Genomic DNA, 22,194 nt, shown 5'->3' on the forward strand with positions numbered 1-22,194 from the left:
ATAGTGTACTGTAGTGTGTGATTGATACAATGAGCACAATGTGATATCAATAGTGTACTGTAGTGTGTGATTGATACAATGACTACAATGTGATATCAATAGAGTACTGTATTGTGTGATTGATACAATGACCACAATGTGATATCAATAGTGTACTGTAGTGTGTGATGGATACAATGACCACAATGTGATATCAATAGTGTACTGTAGTGTGTGATTGATACAATGACCACAATGTGATATCAATAGTGTAATGTAGTTTGTGATTGATACAATTGCTACAATGTGATATCATTTGTGTACTGTAGTGTGTGATTGATACAATGACCACAATGTGATATCAATAGTGTAATGTAGTGTGTGATTGATACAATGACCACAATGTGATATCATTTGTGTACTGTAGTGTGTGATTGATACAATGACTACAATGTGATATCAATAGTGTACTGTAGTGTGTGATTGATACAATAACCACAATGTGATATCAATAGTGTAATGTAGTGTGTGATTGATACAATGACCACAATGTGATATCAATAGTGTACTGTAGTGTGTGATTGATACAATGGCTACAATGTGATATCAATAGAGTACTGTATTGTGTGATTGATACAATGACCACAATGTGATATCAATAGTGTACTGTAGTGTGTGATTGATACAATGACTACAATGTGATATCAATAGAGTACTGTATTGTGTGATTGATACAATGATCGCAATGTGATATCAATAGTGTACTGTAGTGTGTGATTGATACAATGACTACAATGTGATATCAATAGAGTACTGTATTGTGTGATTGATACAATGACCACAATGTGATATCAATAGTGTACTGTAGTGTGTGATTGATACAATGACTACAATGTGATATCAATAGAGTACTGTATTGTGTGATTGATACAATGATCACAATGTGATATCAATAGTGTACTGTAGTGTGTGATTGATACAATGACTACAATGTGATATCAATAGAGTACTGTATTGTGTGATTGATACAATGACCACAATGTGATATCAATAGTGTACTGTAGTGTGTGATTGATACAATGACTACAATGTGATATCAATAGTGTACTGTAGTGTGTGATTGATACAATGACCACAATGTGATATCAATAGTGTACTGCAGTGTGTGATTGATACAATGACTACAATGTGATATCAATAGAGTTCTGTAGTGTGTGATTGATACAATGACCACGATGTGATATCAATAGTGTAATGTAGTGTGTGATTGATACAATGGCTACAATGTGATATCAATAGTGGATTGTAGTGTGTGATTGATACAATGACCACAATGTGATATCAATGGTGTACTGTAATGTGTGATTGATACAATGACCACAATGTGATATCAATAGTGTACTGTAATGTGTGATTGATACAATGACCACAATGTGATATCAATAGTGTACTGTAATGTGTGATTGATACAATGACCACAATGTGATATCAATAGTGTAATGTAGTGTGTGATTGATACAATGGCTACAATGTGATATCAATAGTGGACTGTAGTGTGTGATTGATACAATGACCACAATGTGATGTCAATAGTGTACTGTATTGTGTGATTGATACAATGGCTACAATGTGATATCAACAGTGTACTATAGTGTGTGATTGACCATCAGGGTTCCTATTTTTAGTTCCCTCAATGAAATGTAATTATACCATCGACATACCATTTCCGATAGTTTAGTAACATTCCTGTATTGCCAACATATGTTCCTTACATCATATTCAATATTGTTGTAAATTTAAAGCAACTCAATAAATCAAACTGACAAATTTAGTCACCATTGAACCATCAACAATCAGATGTGAAATGTTGCTACTCCCCACTCTTGTGACACCCAACTCTAGAATGTCTGGTGATCTAGACACTGTCTCTAGGGTGGTCTGGACACTGTAGATCTTCAGGGTGGTCTGGACACTGTAGATCTTCAGGGTGGTCTGGACACTGTCTCTAGGGTGGACTGGACACTGTCTCTAGGGTGATCTAGACACTGTCTCTAGGGTGCTCTGGACACCGTCTCTCGAGTGGTCTGGACACTGTCTCTAGGGTGTTCTGGACACTGTCTCTAGGGTGGTCTGGACACTGTCTCTAGGGTCATCTAGACACTGTCTATAGGGTTTTCTGGTCACCTTCACTGTCTCTAGGTAGTTTGAGACACTCAGTCACTGGACACTGACTCTAGGGTGGTCTTGACACTGTCTCTCGAGTGGTCTTGACACTGTCTCTCGAGTGGTCTTGACACTGTCTCTCGAGTGGTCTTGACACTGTCTCTCGAGTGGTCTTGACACTGTCTCTAGGGTGATCTAGACACTGTCACTAGGGTGGTCTTGACACTATCTTAGGGTAGTTTAGACACTGTCTGTAGGGTAGTCTGGACACTCTCTAGGAAGGTCTGGACACTCACTAGGGTGGTCTTGACACTCTCTAGGGAGGTCTGGACACTGTCTCTAGGTTGCTCTGGACACTGTTACTGTCTCTAGGAAGGTCCGGACACTGTATCTTAGGTGGTGTGGACACTGTCTCCAAGGTGGTCTGGACACTGTCTCCTGGGTGGTCTTGACACTGTCTCTAGGGTGATCTGGACACTGTCCCCAGTGTGGTCTGGACACTATCTCTAGGGTGGTCTGGACACTGTCTCTAGGGTGGTCTGGACACTGTCTCTAGGGTGGTCTGGACACTGTCTCTAAGGTGTTCTGGACACTGTCTCTAGGGTGGTCTGGACACTGTCTCTAGGGTGGTCTGGGCACTGTCTCGCAGGTGGTCTGGGCACTGTCTCTCAGGTGGTCTGGGAACTGTCTCTCAGGTGGTCTGGACACTGTCTCTCAGGTGGTCTGGACACTGTCTTCAGGGTGGTCTGGACACTGTCTCCAGGGTGGTCTTGACACTATCTTAGGGTAGTTTGGACACTGTCTGTAGGGTAGTCTGGACACTCTCTAGGAAGGTCTGGACACTCACTAGGGTGGTCTTGACACTCTCTAGGGAGGTCTGGACACTGTCTCTAGGTTGCTCTGGACACTGTTACTGTCTCTAGGAAGGTCCGGACACTGTATCTTAGGTGGTGTGGACACTGTCTCCAAGGTGGTCTGGACACTGTCGCCAGGGTGGTCTTGACACTGTCTCTCGGGTGGTCTGGACACCGTCTCTCGAGTGGTCTGGACACTGTCTCTAGGGTGTTCTGGACACTGTCTCTAGGGTGGTCTGGACACTGTCTCTAGGGTGGTCTGGACACTGTCTCTAGGGTGGTCTGGACACTGTCTCTAGGGTGGTCTGGACACTGTCTCTCGAGTGGTTTTGACACTGTCTCTTGGGTTGTCTTGACACTGTCTCTAGAATGGTCTGGACACTGTCTCTAGGGTGGTCTGGACACTGTCTCTAGGGTGATCTGGACACTGTCCCCAGTGTGGTCTGGACACTATCTCTAGGGTGGTCTGGACACTGTCTCTAGGGTGGTCTGGACACTGTCTCTAGGGTGGTCTGGACACTGTCTCTAATGTGTTCTGGTCACTGTCTCTAGGGTGGTCTGGACACTGTCTCTAGGGTGGTCTGGGCACTGTCTCTCAGGTGGTCTGGGAACTGTCTCTCAGGTGGTCTGGGAACTGTCTCTCAGGTGGTCTGGACACTGTCTCTCAGGTGGTCTGGACACTGTCTCCAGGGTGGTCTGGACACTGTCTCCAGGGTGGTCTGGACACTGTCTCTAGGGTGGTCTGGACACTGTCTCTAGGGTGGTCTGGACACTGTCTCTAGGGTGGTCTGGACACTGTCTCTAGGGTGGTCTGGACACTGTCTCCAGGGTGGTCTGGACACTGTCTCTAGGGTGGTCTGGACACTGTCTCTAGGGTGATCTAGACACTGTCACTACGGTGGTCTTGACACTGTCACTACGGTGGTCTTGACACTGTCTCTAGGGTGGTCTGGACACTGTCTCTAGGGTGGTCTGGACACTGTCTCTAGGGTGGTCTGGGCACTGTCTCTCCGGTGGTCTGGGAACTGTCTCTCAGGTGGTCTGGGAACTGTCTCTCAGGTGGTCTGGACACTGTCTCTCAGGTGGTCTGGACACTGTCTCCAGGGTGGTCTGGACACTGTCTCCAGGGTGGTCTGGACACTGTCTCTAGGGTGGTCTGGACACTGTCTCTAGGGTGGTCTGAACACTGTCTCCAGGGTGGTCTGGACACTGTCTCTAGGGTGGTCTGGACACTGTCTCTAGGGTGATCTAGACACTGTCACTACGGTGGTCTTGACACTGTCTCTAAGGTGGTCTGAACACTGTCTCTAGGGTGGTCTGGACACTGTCCCCAGTGTGGTCTTGACAATGTCTGTCGAGTGGTCTTGACACTGTCTCTAGGGTGGTCTGAACACTGTCCCTAGTGTGGTATGGACACTGTCTCTAGGGTGGTCTTGACACTGTCCCCAGTGTGGTCTTGACACTGTCTCTAGGGTGGTCTGGACACTGTCTCTAGGGTGGTCTGGACACTGTCTCTAGGGTGATCTAGACACTGTCACTACGGTGGTCTTGACACTGTCTCTAAGGTGGTCTGAACACTGTCTCTAGGGTGGTCTGGACACTGTCCCCAGTGTGGTCTTGACAATGTCTGTCGAGTGGTCTTGACACTGTCTCTAGGGTGGTCTGAACACTGTCCCTAGTGTGGTATGGACACTGTCTCTAGGGTGTTCTGGACACTGTCTCTAGGGTGGTCTGGACACTGTCTCTAGGGTGGTCTGGACACTGTCTCTAGGGTGGTCTGGACACTGTCTCTAGGGTGGTCTGGACACTGTCTCTAGGGTGGTCTGAACACTGTCCCTAGTGTGGTCTGGACACTGTCTCTAGGGTGGTCTGGACACTGTCCCTAGTGTGGTATGGACACTGTCTCTTGGGTTGTCTTGACACTGTCTCTAGAATGGTCTGGACACTGTCTCTAGGGTGGTCTGGACACTGTCTCTAGGGTGATCTGGACACTGTCCCCAGTGTGGTCTGGACACTATCTCTAGGGTGGTCTGGACACTGTCTCTAGGGTGGTCTGGACACTGTCTCTAGGGTGGTCTGGACACTGTCTCTAATGTGTTCTGGTCACTGTCTCTAGGGTGGTCTGGACACTGTCTCTAGGGTGGTCTGGGCACTGTCTCTCAGGTGGTCTGGGAACTGTCTCTCAGGTGGTCTGGGAACTGTCTCTCAGGTGGTCTGGACACTGTCTCTCAGGTGGTCTGGACACTGTCTCCAGGGTGGTCTGGACACTGTCTCCAGGGTGGTCTGGACACTGTCTCTAGGGTGGTCTGGACACTGTCTCTAGGGTGGTCTGGACACTGTCTCTAGGGTGGTCTGGACACTGTCTCTAGGGTGGTCTGGACACTGTCTCCAGGGTGGTCTGGACACTGTCTCTAGGGTGGTCTGGACACTGTCTCTAGGGTGATCTAGACACTGTCACTACGGTGGTCTTGACACTGTCTCTAGGGTGGTCTGGACACTGTCTCTAGGGTGGTCTGGACACTGTCTCTAGGGTGGTCTGGACACTGTCTCTAGGGTGGTCTGGACACTGTCTCTAGGGTGGTCTGGGCACTGTCTCTCCGGTGGTCTGGGAACTGTCTCTCAGGTGGTCTGGACACTGTCTCTCAGGTGGTCTGGACACTGTCTCTCAGGTGGTCTGGACACTGTCTCTCAGGTGGTCTGGACACTGTCTCCAGGGTGGTCTGGACACTGTCTCCAGGGTGGTCTGGACACTGTCTCCAGGGTGGTCTGGACACTGTCTCTAGGGTGGTCTGGACACTGTCTCTAGGGTGGTCTGAACACTGTCTCCAGGGTGGTCTGGACACTGTCTCTAGGGTGGTCTGGACACTGTCTCTAGGGTGATCTAGACACTGTCACTACGGTGGTCTTGACACTGTCTCTAAGGTGGTCTGAACACTGTCCCCAGTGTGGTCTGGACACTATCTCTAGGGTGGTCTGGACACTGTCTCTAGGGTGGTCTGGACACTGTCTCTAGGGTGGTCTGGACACTGTCTCTAATGTGTTCTGGTCACTGTCTCTAGGGTGGTCTGGACACTGTCTCTAGGGTGGTCTGGGCACTGTCTCTCAGGTGGTCTGGGAACTGTCTCTCAGGTGGTCTGGGAACTGTCTCTCAGGTGGTCTGGACACTGTCTCTCAGGTGGTCTGGACACTGTCTCCAGGGTGGTCTGGACACTGTCTCCAGGGTGGTCTGGACACTGTCTCTAGGGTGGTCTGGACACTGTCTCTAGGGTGGTCTGGACACTGTCTCTAGGGTGGTCTGGACACTGTCTCTAGGGTGGTCTGGACACTGTCTCCAGGGTGGTCTGGACACTGTCTCTAGGGTGGTCTGGACACTGTCTCTAGGGTGATCTAGACACTGTCACTACGGTGGTCTTGACACTGTCACTACGGTGGTCTTGACACTGTCTCTAGGGTGGTCTGGACACTGTCTCTAGGGTGGTCTGGACACTGTCTCTAGGGTGGTCTGGGCACTGTCTCTCCGGTGGTCTGGGAACTGTCTCTCAGGTGGTCTGGGAACTGTCTCTCAGGTGGTCTGGACACTGTCTCTCAGGTGGTCTGGACACTGTCTCCAGGGTGGTCTGGACACTGTCTCCAGGGTGGTCTGGACACTGTCTCTAGGGTGGTCTGGACACTGTCTCTAGGGTGGTCTGAACACTGTCTCCAGGGTGGTCTGGACACTGTCTCTAGGGTGGTCTGGACACTGTCTCTAGGGTGATCTAGACACTGTCACTACGGTGGTCTTGACACTGTCTCTAAGGTGGTCTGAACACTGTCTCTAGGGTGGTCTGGACACTGTCCCCAGTGTGGTCTTGACAATGTCTGTCGAGTGGTCTTGACACTGTCTCTAGGGTGGTCTGAACACTGTCCCTAGTGTGGTATGGACACTGTCTCTAGGGTGGTCTTGACACTGTCCCCAGTGTGGTCTTGACACTGTCTCTAGGGTGGTCTGGACACTGTCTCTAGGGTGGTCTGGACACTGTCTCTAGGGTGATCTAGACACTGTCACTACGGTGGTCTTGACACTGTCTCTAAGGTGGTCTGAACACTGTCTCTAGGGTGGTCTGGACACTGTCCCCAGTGTGGTCTTGACAATGTCTGTCGAGTGGTCTTGACACTGTCTCTAGGGTGGTCTGAACACTGTCCCTAGTGTGGTATGGACACTGTCTCTAGGGTGTTCTGGACACTGTCTCTAGGGTGGTCTGGACACTGTCTCTAGGGTGGTCTGGACACTGTCTCTAGGGTGGTCTGGACACTGTCTCTAGGGTGGTCTGGACACTGTCTCTAGGGTGGTCTGAACACTGTCCCTAGTGTGGTCTGGACACTGTCTCTAGGGTGGTCTGGACACTGTCCCTAGTGTGGTATGGACACTGTCTCTTGGGTTGTCTTGACACTGTCTCTAGAATGGTCTGGACACTGTCTCTAGGGTGGTCTGGACACTGTCTCTAGGGTGATCTGGACACTGTCCCCAGTGTGGTCTGGACACTATCTCTAGGGTGGTCTGGACACTGTCTCTAGGGTGGTCTGGACACTGTCTCTAGGGTGGTCTGGACACTGTCTCTAATGTGTTCTGGTCACTGTCTCTAGGGTGGTCTGGACACTGTCTCTAGGGTGGTCTGGGCACTGTCTCTCAGGTGGTCTGGGAACTGTCTCTCAGGTGGTCTGGGAACTGTCTCTCAGGTGGTCTGGACACTGTCTCTCAGGTGGTCTGGACACTGTCTCCAGGGTGGTCTGGACACTGTCTCCAGGGTGGTCTGGACACTGTCTCTAGGGTGGTCTGGACACTGTCTCTAGGGTGGTCTGGACACTGTCTCTAGGGTGGTCTGGACACTGTCTCTAGGGTGGTCTGGACACTGTCTCCAGGGTGGTCTGGACACTGTCTCTAGGGTGGTCTGGACACTGTCTCTAGGGTGATCTAGACACTGTCACTACGGTGGTCTTGACACTGTCTCTAGGGTGGTCTGGACACTGTCTCTAGGGTGGTCTGGACACTGTCTCTAGGGTGGTCTGGACACTGTCTCTAGGGTGGTCTGGACACTGTCTCTAGGGTGGTCTGGGCACTGTCTCTCCGGTGGTCTGGGAACTGTCTCTCAGGTGGTCTGGACACTGTCTCTCAGGTGGTCTGGACACTGTCTCTCAGGTGGTCTGGACACTGTCTCTCAGGTGGTCTGGACACTGTCTCCAGGGTGGTCTGGACACTGTCTCCAGGGTGGTCTGGACACTGTCTCCAGGGTGGTCTGGACACTGTCTCTAGGGTGGTCTGGACACTGTCTCTAGGGTGGTCTGAACACTGTCTCCAGGGTGGTCTGGACACTGTCTCTAGGGTGGTCTGGACACTGTCTCTAGGGTGATCTAGACACTGTCACTACGGTGGTCTTGACACTGTCTCTAAGGTGGTCTGAACACTGTCTCTAGGGTGGTCTGGACACTGTCCCCAGTGTGGTCTTGACAATGTCTGTCGAGTGGTCTTGACACTGTCTCTAGGGTGGTCTGAACACTGTCCCTAGTGTTGTATGGACACTGTCTCTAGGGTGGTCTTGACACTGTCCCCAGTGTGGTCTTGACACTGTCTCTAGAATGGTCTGGACACTCTCTCTAGGGTGGTCTGGACACTGTCTGTAGGGTGGTCTGGACACTGTCTCCAGGGTGGTCTGGACACTGTCTCCAGGGTGGTCTGGACACTGTCTCCAGGGTGGTCTGGACACTGTCTCCAGGGTGGTCTGGACACTGTCTCCAGGGTGGTCTGGACACTGTCTCCAGGGTGGTCTGGACACTGTCTCCAGGGTGGTCTGGACACTGTCTCCAGGGTGGTCTGGACACTGTCTCCAGGGTGGTCTGGGCACTGTCTGTAGGGTGGTCTGGACACTGTCTCCTGGGTGGTCTGGACACTGTCTCCTGGGTGGTCTGGACACTGTCTCCTGGGTGGTCTGGACACTGTCTCTAGGGTGCTCTGGGCACTGTCTCTCGAGTGGTCTGGACACTGTCTGTAGGGTGGTCTGGACACTGTCTGTAGGGTGGTCTGGATACTGTCCCCAGTGTGGTCTGGACACTGTCCCCAGTGTGGTCTGGACACTGTCCCCAGTGTGGTCTGGGCACTGTCTCGAGTGGTCTTGACACTGTCTCTAGGGTGATCTAAACATTGTCTCTCGATTGCTCTGGACACTGTCTCTAGGGTGGTCTTGACACTGTCTCTAGGGTGGTCTGGACACTGTCTCTAGGGTGGTCTGGACACTGTCTCTAGGGTGGTCTGGGCACTGTCTCCAGGGTGGTCTGGGCACTGTCTGTAGGGTGGTCTGGACACTGTCTCCTGGGTGGTCTGGACACTGTCTCCTGGGTGGTCTGGACACTGTCTCCTGGGTGGTCTGGACACTGTCTCCTGGGTGGTCTGGACACTGTCTCTAGGGTGCTCTGGGCACTGTCTCTCGAGTGGTCTGGACACTGTCTGTAGGGTGGTCTGGACACTGTAGGGTGGTCTGGACACTGTCTGTAGGGTGGTCTGGATACTGTCCCCAGTGTGGTCTGGACACTGTCCCCAGTGTGGTCTGGACACTGTCCCCAGTGTGGTCTTGACACTGTCTCTCGGGTGGTCTGGACACTGTCTCTCGGGTGGTCTGGACACTGTCTCTCGGGTGGCCTGGACACTGTCTCTCGGGTGGTGTGGACACTGTCTCTGGGGTGTTCTGGACACTGTCTCTAGGGTGGTCTGGACACTGCCTCCAGCATGCTCTGGGCACTGTCTCTCGAGTGGTCTTGACACTGTATCTAGGGTGGTCTGGACACTGTCTCTAGGGTGATCTAGACACTGTCACTAGTGTGGTCTGAACACTGTCTCTAGGGTGGTCTGGACACTGTCCCCAGTGTGGTCTTGACACTGTCTCTAGGGTGGTCTGAACACTGTCTCTAGGGTGGTCTGGACACTGTCCCCAGTGTGGTCTTGACACTGTCTCTAGGGTGGTCTGGACACTGTCTCTAGGGTGGTCTGACACTGTCTCTACGGTGATCTAGACACTGTCACTAGGGTGGTCTGGACACTGTCTCTAAGGTGGTCTGGACACTGTCTCTAGGGTGGTCTGGACACTGTCTCTAGGGTGGTCTGGACACTGTCTCTAGGGTGGTCTGACACTGTCTCTAGGGTGGTCTGACACTGTCTCTAGGGTGATCTAGACACTGTCACTAGGGTGATCTAGACACTGTCACTAGGGTGGTCTGGACACTGTCTCTAGGGTGGTTTGGACACTGTCTCTAGGGTGGTCTGTACACCGTCTCCCAATGAATGTCTGGACACCGTCTCTCTATGAATGTCTGGACACTGTCTCTCTATGAATGTCTGGACACTGTCTCTCAATTAATGTCTGGACACTGTCTCTCAATGAATGTCTGGACACTGTCTCTCAATGAATGTCTGGACACTGTCTCTCAATGAATGTCTGGACACCATCTCTCAATGAATGTCTGGACACCGTCTATCAATGAATGTCTGGACACCGTCTATCAATGAATGTCTGGACACCGTCTATCAATGAATGTCTGGACACCGTCTATCAATGAATGTCTGGACGCCGTCTATCAATGAATGTCTGGACGCCGTCTTTCAATGAATGTCTGGACACCGTCTTTCAATGAATGTCTGGACGCCGTCTCCCAATGAATGTCTGGACACCGTCTCCCAATGAATGTCTGGACACCGTCTCCCAATGAATGTCTGGACACCGTCTCCCAATGAATGTCTGGACACCGTCTCCCAATGAATGTCTGGACACCGTCTCCCAATGAATGTCTGGACACCGTCTCCCAATGAATGTCTAGCCACCGTCTCTCAATGAATGTCTAGACATTGTCTCTCAATTAATGTCTAGACATTGTCTCTCATTGATTGTCTGGACACTGTCTCTCAATGAATGTCTGGACACTGTCTCTCAATGAATGTCTGGACACTGTCTCTCAATGAATGTCTGGACACCGTCTCCCAATGAATGTCTAGCCACCGTCTCTCAATGAATGTCTAGACATTGTCTCTCAATTAATGTCTAGACATTGTCTCTCATTGATTGTCTGGACACTGTCTCTCTATGAATGTCTGGACACTGTCTCTCAATGAATGTCTGGACACCGTCTCCCAATGAATGTCTAGCCACCGTCTCTCAATGAATGTCTAGACATTGTCTCTCAATTAATGTCTAGACATTGTCTCTCATTGATTGTCTGGACACTGTCTCTCAATGAATGTCTGGACACTGTCTCTCAATGAATGTCTGGACACCGTCTCCCAATGAATGTCTGGACACCGTCTCCCAATGAATGTCTGGACACCGTCTCCCAATGAATGTCTGGACACCGTCTCCCAATGAATGTCTGGACACCGTCTCCCAATGAATGTCTGGACACCGTCTCCCAATGAATGTCTAGCCACCGTCTCTCAATGAATGTCTAGACATTGTCTCTCAATTAATGTCTAGACATTGTCTCTCATTGATTGTCTGGACACTGTCTCTCAATGAATGTCTGGACACTGTCTCTCAATGAATGTCTGGACACTGTCTCTCAATGAATGTCTGGACACCGTCTCCCAATGAATGTCTAGCCACCGTCTCTCAATGAATGTCTAGACATTGTCTCTCAATTAATGTCTAGACATTGTCTCTCATTGATTGTCTGGACACTGTCTCTCTATGAATGTCTGGACACTGTCTCTCAATGAATGTCTGGACACCGTCTCCCAATGAATGTCTAGCCACCGTCTCTCAATGAATGTCTAGACATTGTCTCTCAATTAATGTCTAGACATTGTCTCTCATTGATTGTCTGGACACTGTCTCTCAATGAATGTCTGGACACTGTCTCTCAATGAATGTCTGGACACTGTCTCTCAATGAATGTCTGGACACCATCTCTCAATGAATGTCTGGACACCATCTCTTAATGAATGTCTAAACACCGTCCCTTGACAGTGGTCTGGACACATTCTCTCAAAAGCATTCTGGGTAAATCACTTGACTTGAATAAATGGTTGTCTTTAGTTTTGTTTTTGTGCACAGATAGGAAGTTTGAAAGTTGATGACTTTGTGATGGTATGTGTAGTGTGTATTTGGGTATCAGCACTGAAAAGGGGTACAAAGTACTATTGTGGGATACTATCAAAATATAACACACAATATAAGGAAATTGCTAATTAGTCTCAGCACACATTGGTCTGCATTAAAAGCTGTAATTTTTGTCTTAAGCGTTTCGACTCCAATGTCAAAATTTTGTTACCATTCACAAAATAAGCCCACATATACTACATATATTTGACCTTATTTAATTGCCATATAATTTTGTCTTTATTTAATTCAGATTTTGTGGCTGTAGGCCCCCAAAAATAAATGATTTGTTTCTGCACAGTGTGCATGTCAGTTTTTTTCTCCTGTTTTTCTTTCTCAATACTGTAAATATGAAAGAAAAAAGCCCCCAAAAAATGTTAACCACTGAAACATAGTCAAGGCTTCCAACATATGATATCTAGAAATGGCAAAGAAAATCAAATGTAAATAAACAAATAAAATTAAATTAATCAGATTTTATGGCACATGTTAATCAGATTAAGTGTGTAGATAATGAAAAATGTTGTACTAAACATTTGGAGAGAAAAAATATTGTGTTCAATTGTTTAGTAAATTTGTTCAATCATGATGTTATATGATACATTTCTAGGATTTGGAATGTGGAGTGATCGCCATAAAACTACTGAATAATGAAGATAATTGTGAAGAATTACAGTTGTCTTTATTAAGAGTATTAACCAACCTATCAGTGTCAGAAGAACAGCATTCATCTCTCCTTTCTGTCATACCAATGTTGTTTCATCACTTTTACCGTGGGTGTTGTGAAGATGTTCAGTTGCAGAGTTTGAAAATACTTGTTAACTTCTCATCAAATGAGGAAGCTTTTCCATATATGATGAAAGCTGAGGTATTTAAAATAGTTTACTTCTTCTTTATATTCATCTTGTCATGAAACCACAGGGTAATTTGCTTAATATCATTTTCTTGTAATTCTTCGTGTGAAAAACTATATCCAGTTACATCAATTATTAAAATTCACCTTGGTCAGAATGCTTTATTGCAGGACCTTAACTGAGAGCTTACACAACAGCATACTGGCAGACATTATACCCATGAATAATTTTTTTATTAGGTCATAAATAAGTTAATCATTATGCAGATCTTGCACCACAATTACAATATGCAAATTGTATGAGAACAATCATCACTTGTCTACTGTATTTATACAATGCGTAATAAACATTCAAAGACTTTTATGGCATATAATCTATTTTAAAATAGGGGCAATATGAATTTGGTCTAGAGTTTTGAATCGGACTTACAATGTAACTGAATGTCTTCAAATGTATGGGAATTTTCCAAATATATATACCTGTGGGCCTCAACATTTCATCCTAGGTCAGAGGAGAGTTCTTGTAGTTTGGCTTTATTTACTTCATACAAGTTTTATCTAATAATTATTTTGATATTACTGAACGGTATGTACACAAGTAAGTTTTTAGCTCCGCTGTCGACTAAGTCGAGCCGTCGTCGCCATCGCCGTCGTCATCAACTTTACATTTTCAACTTCTTCTTAAAAACTACTTTCTAGGAAGGTACCTTGGGTAGTTCTCTCTCAGATTTGTTCATTTTGTGTGGATATGTTCAATTGTCTTTTTTATAGTGGATATTTTTGTCATTTTTGGTCAAAAATGCTATTTTTGACTTCTTCTTGAAAAACGCTAGCCCAAATGCTTTGATACTTAATATGTAGGTACCTTGGGTAGACCTCTCTCAGATTTGTTCATTTCATGATGATATCTTCATTTCTCTAATTTTGGTGAATATTTTTCAGTGTTCTCCCCAGACTCTAAGCCAAGCATCGCGGCTAATTTACATAACAATACATCTTATTTGCATAATTTTGTTTGCATAATAATTAGTTTCCCCAACAAACATTATAACTGAAATAAAGAAGAGATACATATCTCATATATTTTTTATCATTTACATTCATTGTGTTAAATTTGTAAAATCTGTATGAAGAAATTAATAAATCAATAATGACATTTTTTTTCTACAACGGCATTTCAAAACTAAAGTCAGCGATTTTTCATTGATCTATCTATTATTTGTGTAACGCTACGATCACCGTAATATTGTCAGCTGACGGCATTGCGTTGAACGGGTATTCACCGCTGCTGTTGCGATCATCGGTCCCTGACTTTTTTGTTTAAAAATACACAAACTTAGAATGTTTGCTTAATTAAAACGATTCATTGATGATTAATTTAGAAATTACATCAAAATCGACAACGAAATGTTTTTAAACGTTGAGGAAAAACATGCACTCTACGCCGCCATCTTTGTTACCTCAATCAAAATCTCCGTTGTAACCCAGCATGCATCGGTTGTGATGTCACTACATGCGTTACGTCACCTTAGGGTGGCGTTCCTCGGTAATGACGCACTATGAATGAGGTATTTCTAGAGGTCAGGGTTCGTTTTTTCCTCGTCCATCTCGTCTGTAGTTGAATAATTTTTACTTCGATTTATTTACAGTTTTTTTTTTCCGATGCGACTTAATTTCACTTGTTTTTTTAATTCTTGATAATTAGTGTCACTGGCGATGAAGTAGTAAAAACGCAATTAATCGCAGTGCAGCAACTCGGGATAGACCATCCCGACGCAATGGGCAAATTATTACTACCCTAGTATTTTGGGTTTGCCAACTCCGCACCCTTGATAGACTTGGTAACTTCTTGTAGACTTCCGTTTTTATCACTGTTTTTGTAAGGCTAACTATGTACAAAGGCGGGATTACCTTTCGATCAATACATATTATTGTTTTAAAGATGTGCTAGACGAGGCTGACACTTGTAGACAATACAACGTGAATAAGCATCGCGGGCAGGATTTCAAGGATCGCGGGCGAAACAAAAGCGACGCGGCTGTTTGTCTAAGCGACGCGGGCCCGCAGTGCTTGAAAGACCTGGGGTGAACACTGTTTTTGTCATTTTTGGTAAAAAATTATATTTTTGAATTCTCCTTGAAAACTGCTAATCCGATTGCTTTGTAACTTTATTTGTAGGTACCTTGGGTGAATCTCTGTAAGATTTGGTAATTTCATGACAATATCTTCAATTCTCTAATTTTAGTGAATATTTGTGTCATTTTTGGTAAAAAATGTTATTTTCAGCTTGTTCTTGAAAACCTCTAACCTGATTGCTTTATAACTTTATTTGTAGGTACCTTGGGTGAACCTCTGTCAGATTTATTCACTTCCTGTCAACATCTTCAATTCGTCATTTTTCATAAAAAAAAAACATATTTTTGACTTGTCCTTCAAAACCGGTAGTCCAAATTCTTTGATACTTGTACACATGCAGCTTGGGTAGACCTCTATTAGATTTGTTCATTTCGTAAAGATGTCTTCAATTCTCTACTTTTAGAGTGAAAAATTCTCTGCAACAAAATCAAGAAAGCTGGTGTCTTGCGATATTAAAGCAGCTAGCATTAAGTTTTTTGCTTCGTAGGTATGCTTTCAGAGCATGCATCACAAACAGCAGAGCTATATCAGCCGACAGGCTGCTAGTTTTGTTTCACTGTATTTTCAAAGCAACTGCATATAAATAATATCCAAACATTAATTTATCAGAAATGTCTATAGATGAAAAATATATTGTCATTAAAAGTACACTAAAATATTGCATAACTTTATAATACATTTACATATGTATATTATCTGTCAAACCCAATATCACCACATACATGTACATGTTTATTGACTCCATGTGTGAAGCACCTAGATTGAACCTTTACTGTTACTCTGTTTGTCTATTTGTAAGTATGTGTACCGGGAGACTTTAGGTTTGTTATTTTCCTTCATCAGACATTTAAATTTTGCATTAGCTTGCTGATTACATAACAACACTCATGTTTAATGATGTTCTCATAAAATCTTTCCAATTTGGCTAAAATCTAATAATTCTGTTTTGAACAAGTCTCATTAAAAACTGCAAGGTACCCTGGGTACTATTTCATTCAATTATCTCATCACATATGAGTTTATTTAAAGCTTTCTATAGTGGATATGAAATAAGAGTTACCGGTACTGGTGGAATAGGCTTTTCTACAACATGTTTCATTGTGATGGGTATATGCATACATGGCATCAATATAATATTAGACTGTCAACAAATCTGTTCTTAGCCTCTGTAATTGTTTAAAGTATTACACATTGCCCAGGTTTCATGACCATTATAATCCTGTTTTCTGTAATCAAATAACGGTACATTGCTATGTGTTAGGAGATTATTTTGTTTTCAAAAAAAAGGGAAGTTGTTTAAAACGAACTTACCCCCCACCACCAACATTTTCTTTTATCTCTTATAAGGAACCAAAAGCAACACCTACACAAATTAAATTACCTGTATAACTTAGAACCATTTATTATATGTTTACACTATGTTTGCAAGTAACACAAATGAAAATATAGCTGTATTGCAATTTGCATAGAACCTTGTTTGTGCATATTAATGAGGTCCCAAGACCTATCCAACTGCATGGTAGACTCAGATGCTGTATACCTGCAAGTGGTGGCATAGACACAACATAAATATGCATAAACAAGTTATTGTGTGTTATGCTGCCAAATGTGGGAATTAGCTGACTATTTCTCTAGAAAACATGCATAAAATGTGAATTGCTGTTGTTAAAATATTTGATATGTATATGTTATGATTATTCGAGTTATAAAAATCATTTTTTTTATTTCAGATTGAGAAAACTTGTTTTTTTGAATCTTTGTCATCAAAGAGCGAGAATGTACTACTCCGGCACGTGAAATTTTTATCAAACTTAGTGCAATTGAAAAAAAGTCAGAATATTGATGTGATGGAATTTATACAGGATGATTGTCAGTACAAGAAGACAACATGTATTGCTAATCTCTTATATGGTAATGATTCAGACAAAACTATGCAGCTATTGTTTACACTCTCAAAACATGGTAATATAGAAATACGGAATTATGCGTCCATTGTCAGCTTGAATTGATTATATAAGATGTCCTTATTTTCTGATAAGATTTCGGGTCATAGAAATCCAAGTTGCTGATTCACGACTGATTACATTCATTGTGCCATCCAATACGACTGCAGGATGCTACAATTCACCTTCAGTGTCTCCTCAGTCAAGTACCTGGCCCTCCTAGTATAAAAGCAAAACAATACAAGATATTAAACTTGTCACTCCACTGATTACACTCGGTCGGCTTAGTCGGCTCAGTCAGGCTCGGATTCAGATATTATTAGTCCCTGTTCGGACGAAGTCAGAAAACGGGGACTTATAATTCGGTCTCCGCCTGTCCATGCGTTCGTCTGGAGTCATATCTCAGAATCCCTTGGACCGATTCCGTTCATTCTTTGCATGTGCCTAGTACTTTATGTGGGACATATGCACATGCAGTGGTTTAGTGATTCGATTCAAAATAACCGACTGGCAGCCATCTTGTTTTTTGAAAATGTCAGTTGTCATTCAAACTTGGTACATAGATTATACATGTTAGGATACTTGTCCATGACGATTTATTTAACAATTAGATCTAAGATGGTCAACTAGCAGCCATCTTGTTTTTGTTTTCTTATGCGGTATCTTGGACGTGCTCTGTCAGTTTTCATTCAAATTTGGCACATACATGTACTTTCTACATGTTAGGATGCATGTCCATGAAAATTTGTTTCAAAATTCTGGTCAAGGATGGCCGATTGACAGCCATCTCACTTTTTGGCCTTACTACTATATTTCCACAATTTATGTATCATTTTCATTTGTATTTGGCACATACATCATACATATCAGTGGGTTTCATAATCAGATCAAAGATGGCCGAATAACGGCTGTTTATATTTTTGGCCATATTACTACCGGTACTACACGGAACACGTGTTTTGATGTAAATAAACAATCTGTATACGCCACTTGGAACTCAAGTATCAAGGACACGCTTGTGACTAGCACAAAGAGAACTTTCAAAAATTTAACGGGGACTGTGTCATTTTCAATGACTTGTTTCATAATATTGTAAACTGTTATTAGTCCTGTGTATGCATGCATATGTTCGTCAGTATCCAACCATATCCCACACATGCTTGGGCCAATCAAATTACACACATACATTAGATATTATTACAAACAAATGCACATACATTTTTGTCATCATCAAATTCAAAATGGCTGACTGTTGTATACAAACACCAAAAACACCAAAGAAAAAAAAATCATTGATACAAGTTGTTATTTGTTTAAACTTGATATTGATATCACTCATGATGCACATCATTTTGTTTTACAGCTATCAAAATGGCTGACTGGTGGCCATTTTGTTGCTCTACCCATTTCTGAGATGCGCTTTTACAGATTTTGTTAAAATTTTGTAAAAAGGGAAGAAAATAGGTTGCACGTTCTGTTCAAGTATTTTTGGATGAAATTTAACTGGCGACAATTTTCAACCCCAAAAATAAAATCATGTCATAATACTGATTTTATTCAAACATGGAATGAACATCACACATGATGCATGTTGCTGATGCGAATCAGTTTTGTTTTGTAATTTTATTCAAAATGGCAGACTGGCAACCATGCTTGTTTTATTTTCATATGTTCTTAACCATTAAATTGACATGTTTTTACCTGTTCAATTCTTGCCAAGACATGCTCTCAAATGTTAATTCAGCCAAATATGCCACTTGGGAAGACAAAATATGACAAAGTTACTAACCCAAAACGTCTCTTGTGAAATTATAAACAGTTTACATTAAACTTGTTTTGCCATTTGCAAACAATATAACTTTTTTTTAATATTTTTCATTGCTATTAAATAATTGTATATTTTATCTTTATCTTGTCATATGACCAACTGATTAAAAACTTATCTAACTTATCTATTATTTAATATATGGCTGCTAGTGCATGACCTTTCCAGATGCTTTAGCTCAATAAGTGATCTCTTTCTTGACACTTAAGTCCAGAGAGGGGACCCGCTATTGTATCAGTGTTCAAAAAAAAAACTCCTTTGTCTGCTTATACTTCCTTTGCTGCATTTTCATTTTCATGGTTTAAGAAATATGTCAACAATACAGCTTTAAAAACATTTAAAAACATTTAAATGCTGGAATTGACATTTGTTTTCAGGTATTTACAATCGTTTTCAGGATTTTCTCGGGCAGGGAAGGGCTTATAAACTAGTTGGTTGTGTCTTTAAAAAGGGATACAAATGTCTAGAATTTATTACTTAAACAATGATTCTTTAATTGTTTTATTGAAATAAAAATAAATTTTAAAAAGTTACACTACAGTATTGCTTTAAATGGCTCGTTTAAAAAATGTTGGGAAAATGGATAAATGAAAGAAGCCCTCACTTGGCCGTTTCCCTGCGGCGCTACAGTGAACTGTGACGTCATTTCTAAACCACACTAAATAAACGCTGAAGAAAATACAAAATACGATGGTAAGGTGCTCGAGAGGACAGTGTTAGGCAGATGATTAAGTAAAATTGGCAAATGAAATATTCTCTGTTACATCTTGCACGTTCGTTATTATGCTCCGAACATTGCTATCATGTTATTACGGAATACTGTAATATTATGCATGGTGTGCTGATCATATCAACCGACACATAAATACAGTACAATCATATCAACCGACACGTAAATACAGTACAATCATATCAACCGACACGTAAACACAGTACAATCATATCAACCGACACGTAAATACAGTACAATCATATCAACCGACACGTAAATACAGTACAATCATATCAACCGACACGTAAACACAGTACAATCATATCAACCGACACGTAAATACAGTACAATCATATCAACCGACACGTAAATACAGTACAATCATATCAACCGACACATAAATACAGTACAATCATATCAACCGACACGTAAACACAGTACAATCATATCAACCGACACGTAAACACAGTACAATCATATCAACCGACACGTAAACACAGTACAATCATATCAACCGACACGTAAACACAGTACAATCATATCAACCGACACGTAAACACAGTACAATCATATCAACCGACACGTAAATACAGTACAATCATATCAACCGACACGTAAATACAGTACAATCATATCAACCGACACGTAAATACAGTACAATCATATCAACCGACACGTAAATACAGTACAATCATATCAACCGACACGTAAACACAGTACAATCATATCAACCGACACGTAAATACAGTACAATCATATCAACCGACACGTAAATACAGTACAATCATATCAACCGACACGTAAATACAGTACAATCATATCAACCGACACGTAAACACAGTACAATCATATCAACCGACACGTAAACACAGTACAATCATATCAACCGACACGTAAATACAGTACAATCATATCAACCGACACGTAAACACAGTACAATCATATCAACCGACACGTAAACACAGTACAATCATATCAACTGACACGTAAATACAGTACAATCATATCAACCGACACGTAAATACAGTACAATCATATCAACCGACACGTAAATACAGTACAATCATATCAACCGACACGTAAACACAGTACAATCATATCAACCGACACGTAAACACAGTACAATCATATCAACCGACACGTAAATACAGTACAATCATATCAACCGACACGTAAACACAGTACAATCATATCAACTGACACGTAAACACAGTACAATCATATCAACCGACACGTAAATACAGTACAATCATATCAACCGACACGTAAACACAGTACAATCATATCAACCGACACGTAAATACAGTACAATCATATCAACCGACACGTAAATACAGTACAATCATATCAACCGACACGTAAATACAGTACAATCATATCAACCGACACGTAAATACAGTACAATCATATCAACCGACACGTAAACACAGTACAATCATATCAACCGACACGTAAACACAGTACAATCATATCAACCGACACGTAAATACAGTACAATCATATCAACCGACACGTAAACACAGTACAATCATATCAACCGACACGTAAATACAGTACAATCATATCAACCGACACGTAAACACAGTACAATCATATCAACCGACACGTAAACACAGTACAATCATATCAACCGACACGTAAATACAGTACAATCATATCAACCGACACGTAAATACAGTACAATCATATCAACCGACACGTAAACACAGTACAATCATATCAACCGACACGTAAATACAGTACAATCATATCAACCGACACGTAAACACAATACAATCATATCAACCGACACGTAAATACAGTACAATCATATCAACCGACACGTAAATACAGTACAATCATATCAACCGACACGTAAATACAGTACAATCATATCAACCGACACGTAAATACAGTACAATCATATCAACCGACACGTAAATACAGTACAATCATATCAACCGACACGTAAACACAGTACAATCATATCAACCGACACGTAAATACAGTACAATCATATCAACCGACACGTAAACACAGTACAATCATATCAACCGACACGTAAATACAGTACAATCATATCAACCGACATGTAAACACAGTACAATCATATCAACCGACACGTAAACACAGTACAATCATATCAACCGACACGTAAATACAGTACAATCATATCAACCGACACGTAAATACAGTACAATCATATCAACCGACACGTAAACACAGTACAATCATATCAACCGACACGTAAACACAGTACAATCATATCAACCGACACGTAAATACAGTACAATCATATCAACCTACACGTAAACACAGTACAATCATATCAACCGACACGTAAACACAGTACAATCATATCAACAGACACGTAAATACAGTACAATCATATCAACTGACACGTAAACACAGTACAATCATATCAACCGACACGTAAACACAGTACAATCATATCAACCGACACGTAAATACAGTACAATCATATCAACCGACACGTAAATACAGTACAATCATATCAACCGACACGTAAACACAGTACAATCATATCAACCGACACGTAAACACAGTACAATCATATCAACCGACACGTAAACACAGTACAATCATATCAACCGACACGTAAACACAGTACAA

The 22,194-nt window shown here is 43.1% G+C and overlaps 1 protein-coding gene across 1 annotated transcript in view; it reads left to right on the plus strand.

Annotated features, from left to right (window-relative positions):
- Positions 1-19,402, plus strand: part of LOC102809006 (uncharacterized) — a 46,130-nt gene extending 26,728 nt beyond the window's left edge. The window contains exons 4-5 of the mRNA XM_085497267.1: positions 12,723-12,980; positions 16,832-19,402. Coding sequence (XP_085353393.1) covers positions 12,723-12,980; positions 16,832-17,110 — 537 coding nt within the window. The 3' untranslated portion in view covers positions 17,111-19,402. The remainder of the gene's footprint in view (positions 1-12,722; positions 12,981-16,831) is intronic.
- Positions 19,403-22,194: the final 2,792 nt, after the last annotated feature.

Source organism: Saccoglossus kowalevskii, chromosome 3 (assembly GCF_978046115.1).
Source record: "Saccoglossus kowalevskii chromosome 3, keSacKowa6.1, whole genome shotgun sequence".
Taxonomy (NCBI): domain Eukaryota; kingdom Metazoa; phylum Hemichordata; class Enteropneusta; family Harrimaniidae; genus Saccoglossus; species Saccoglossus kowalevskii.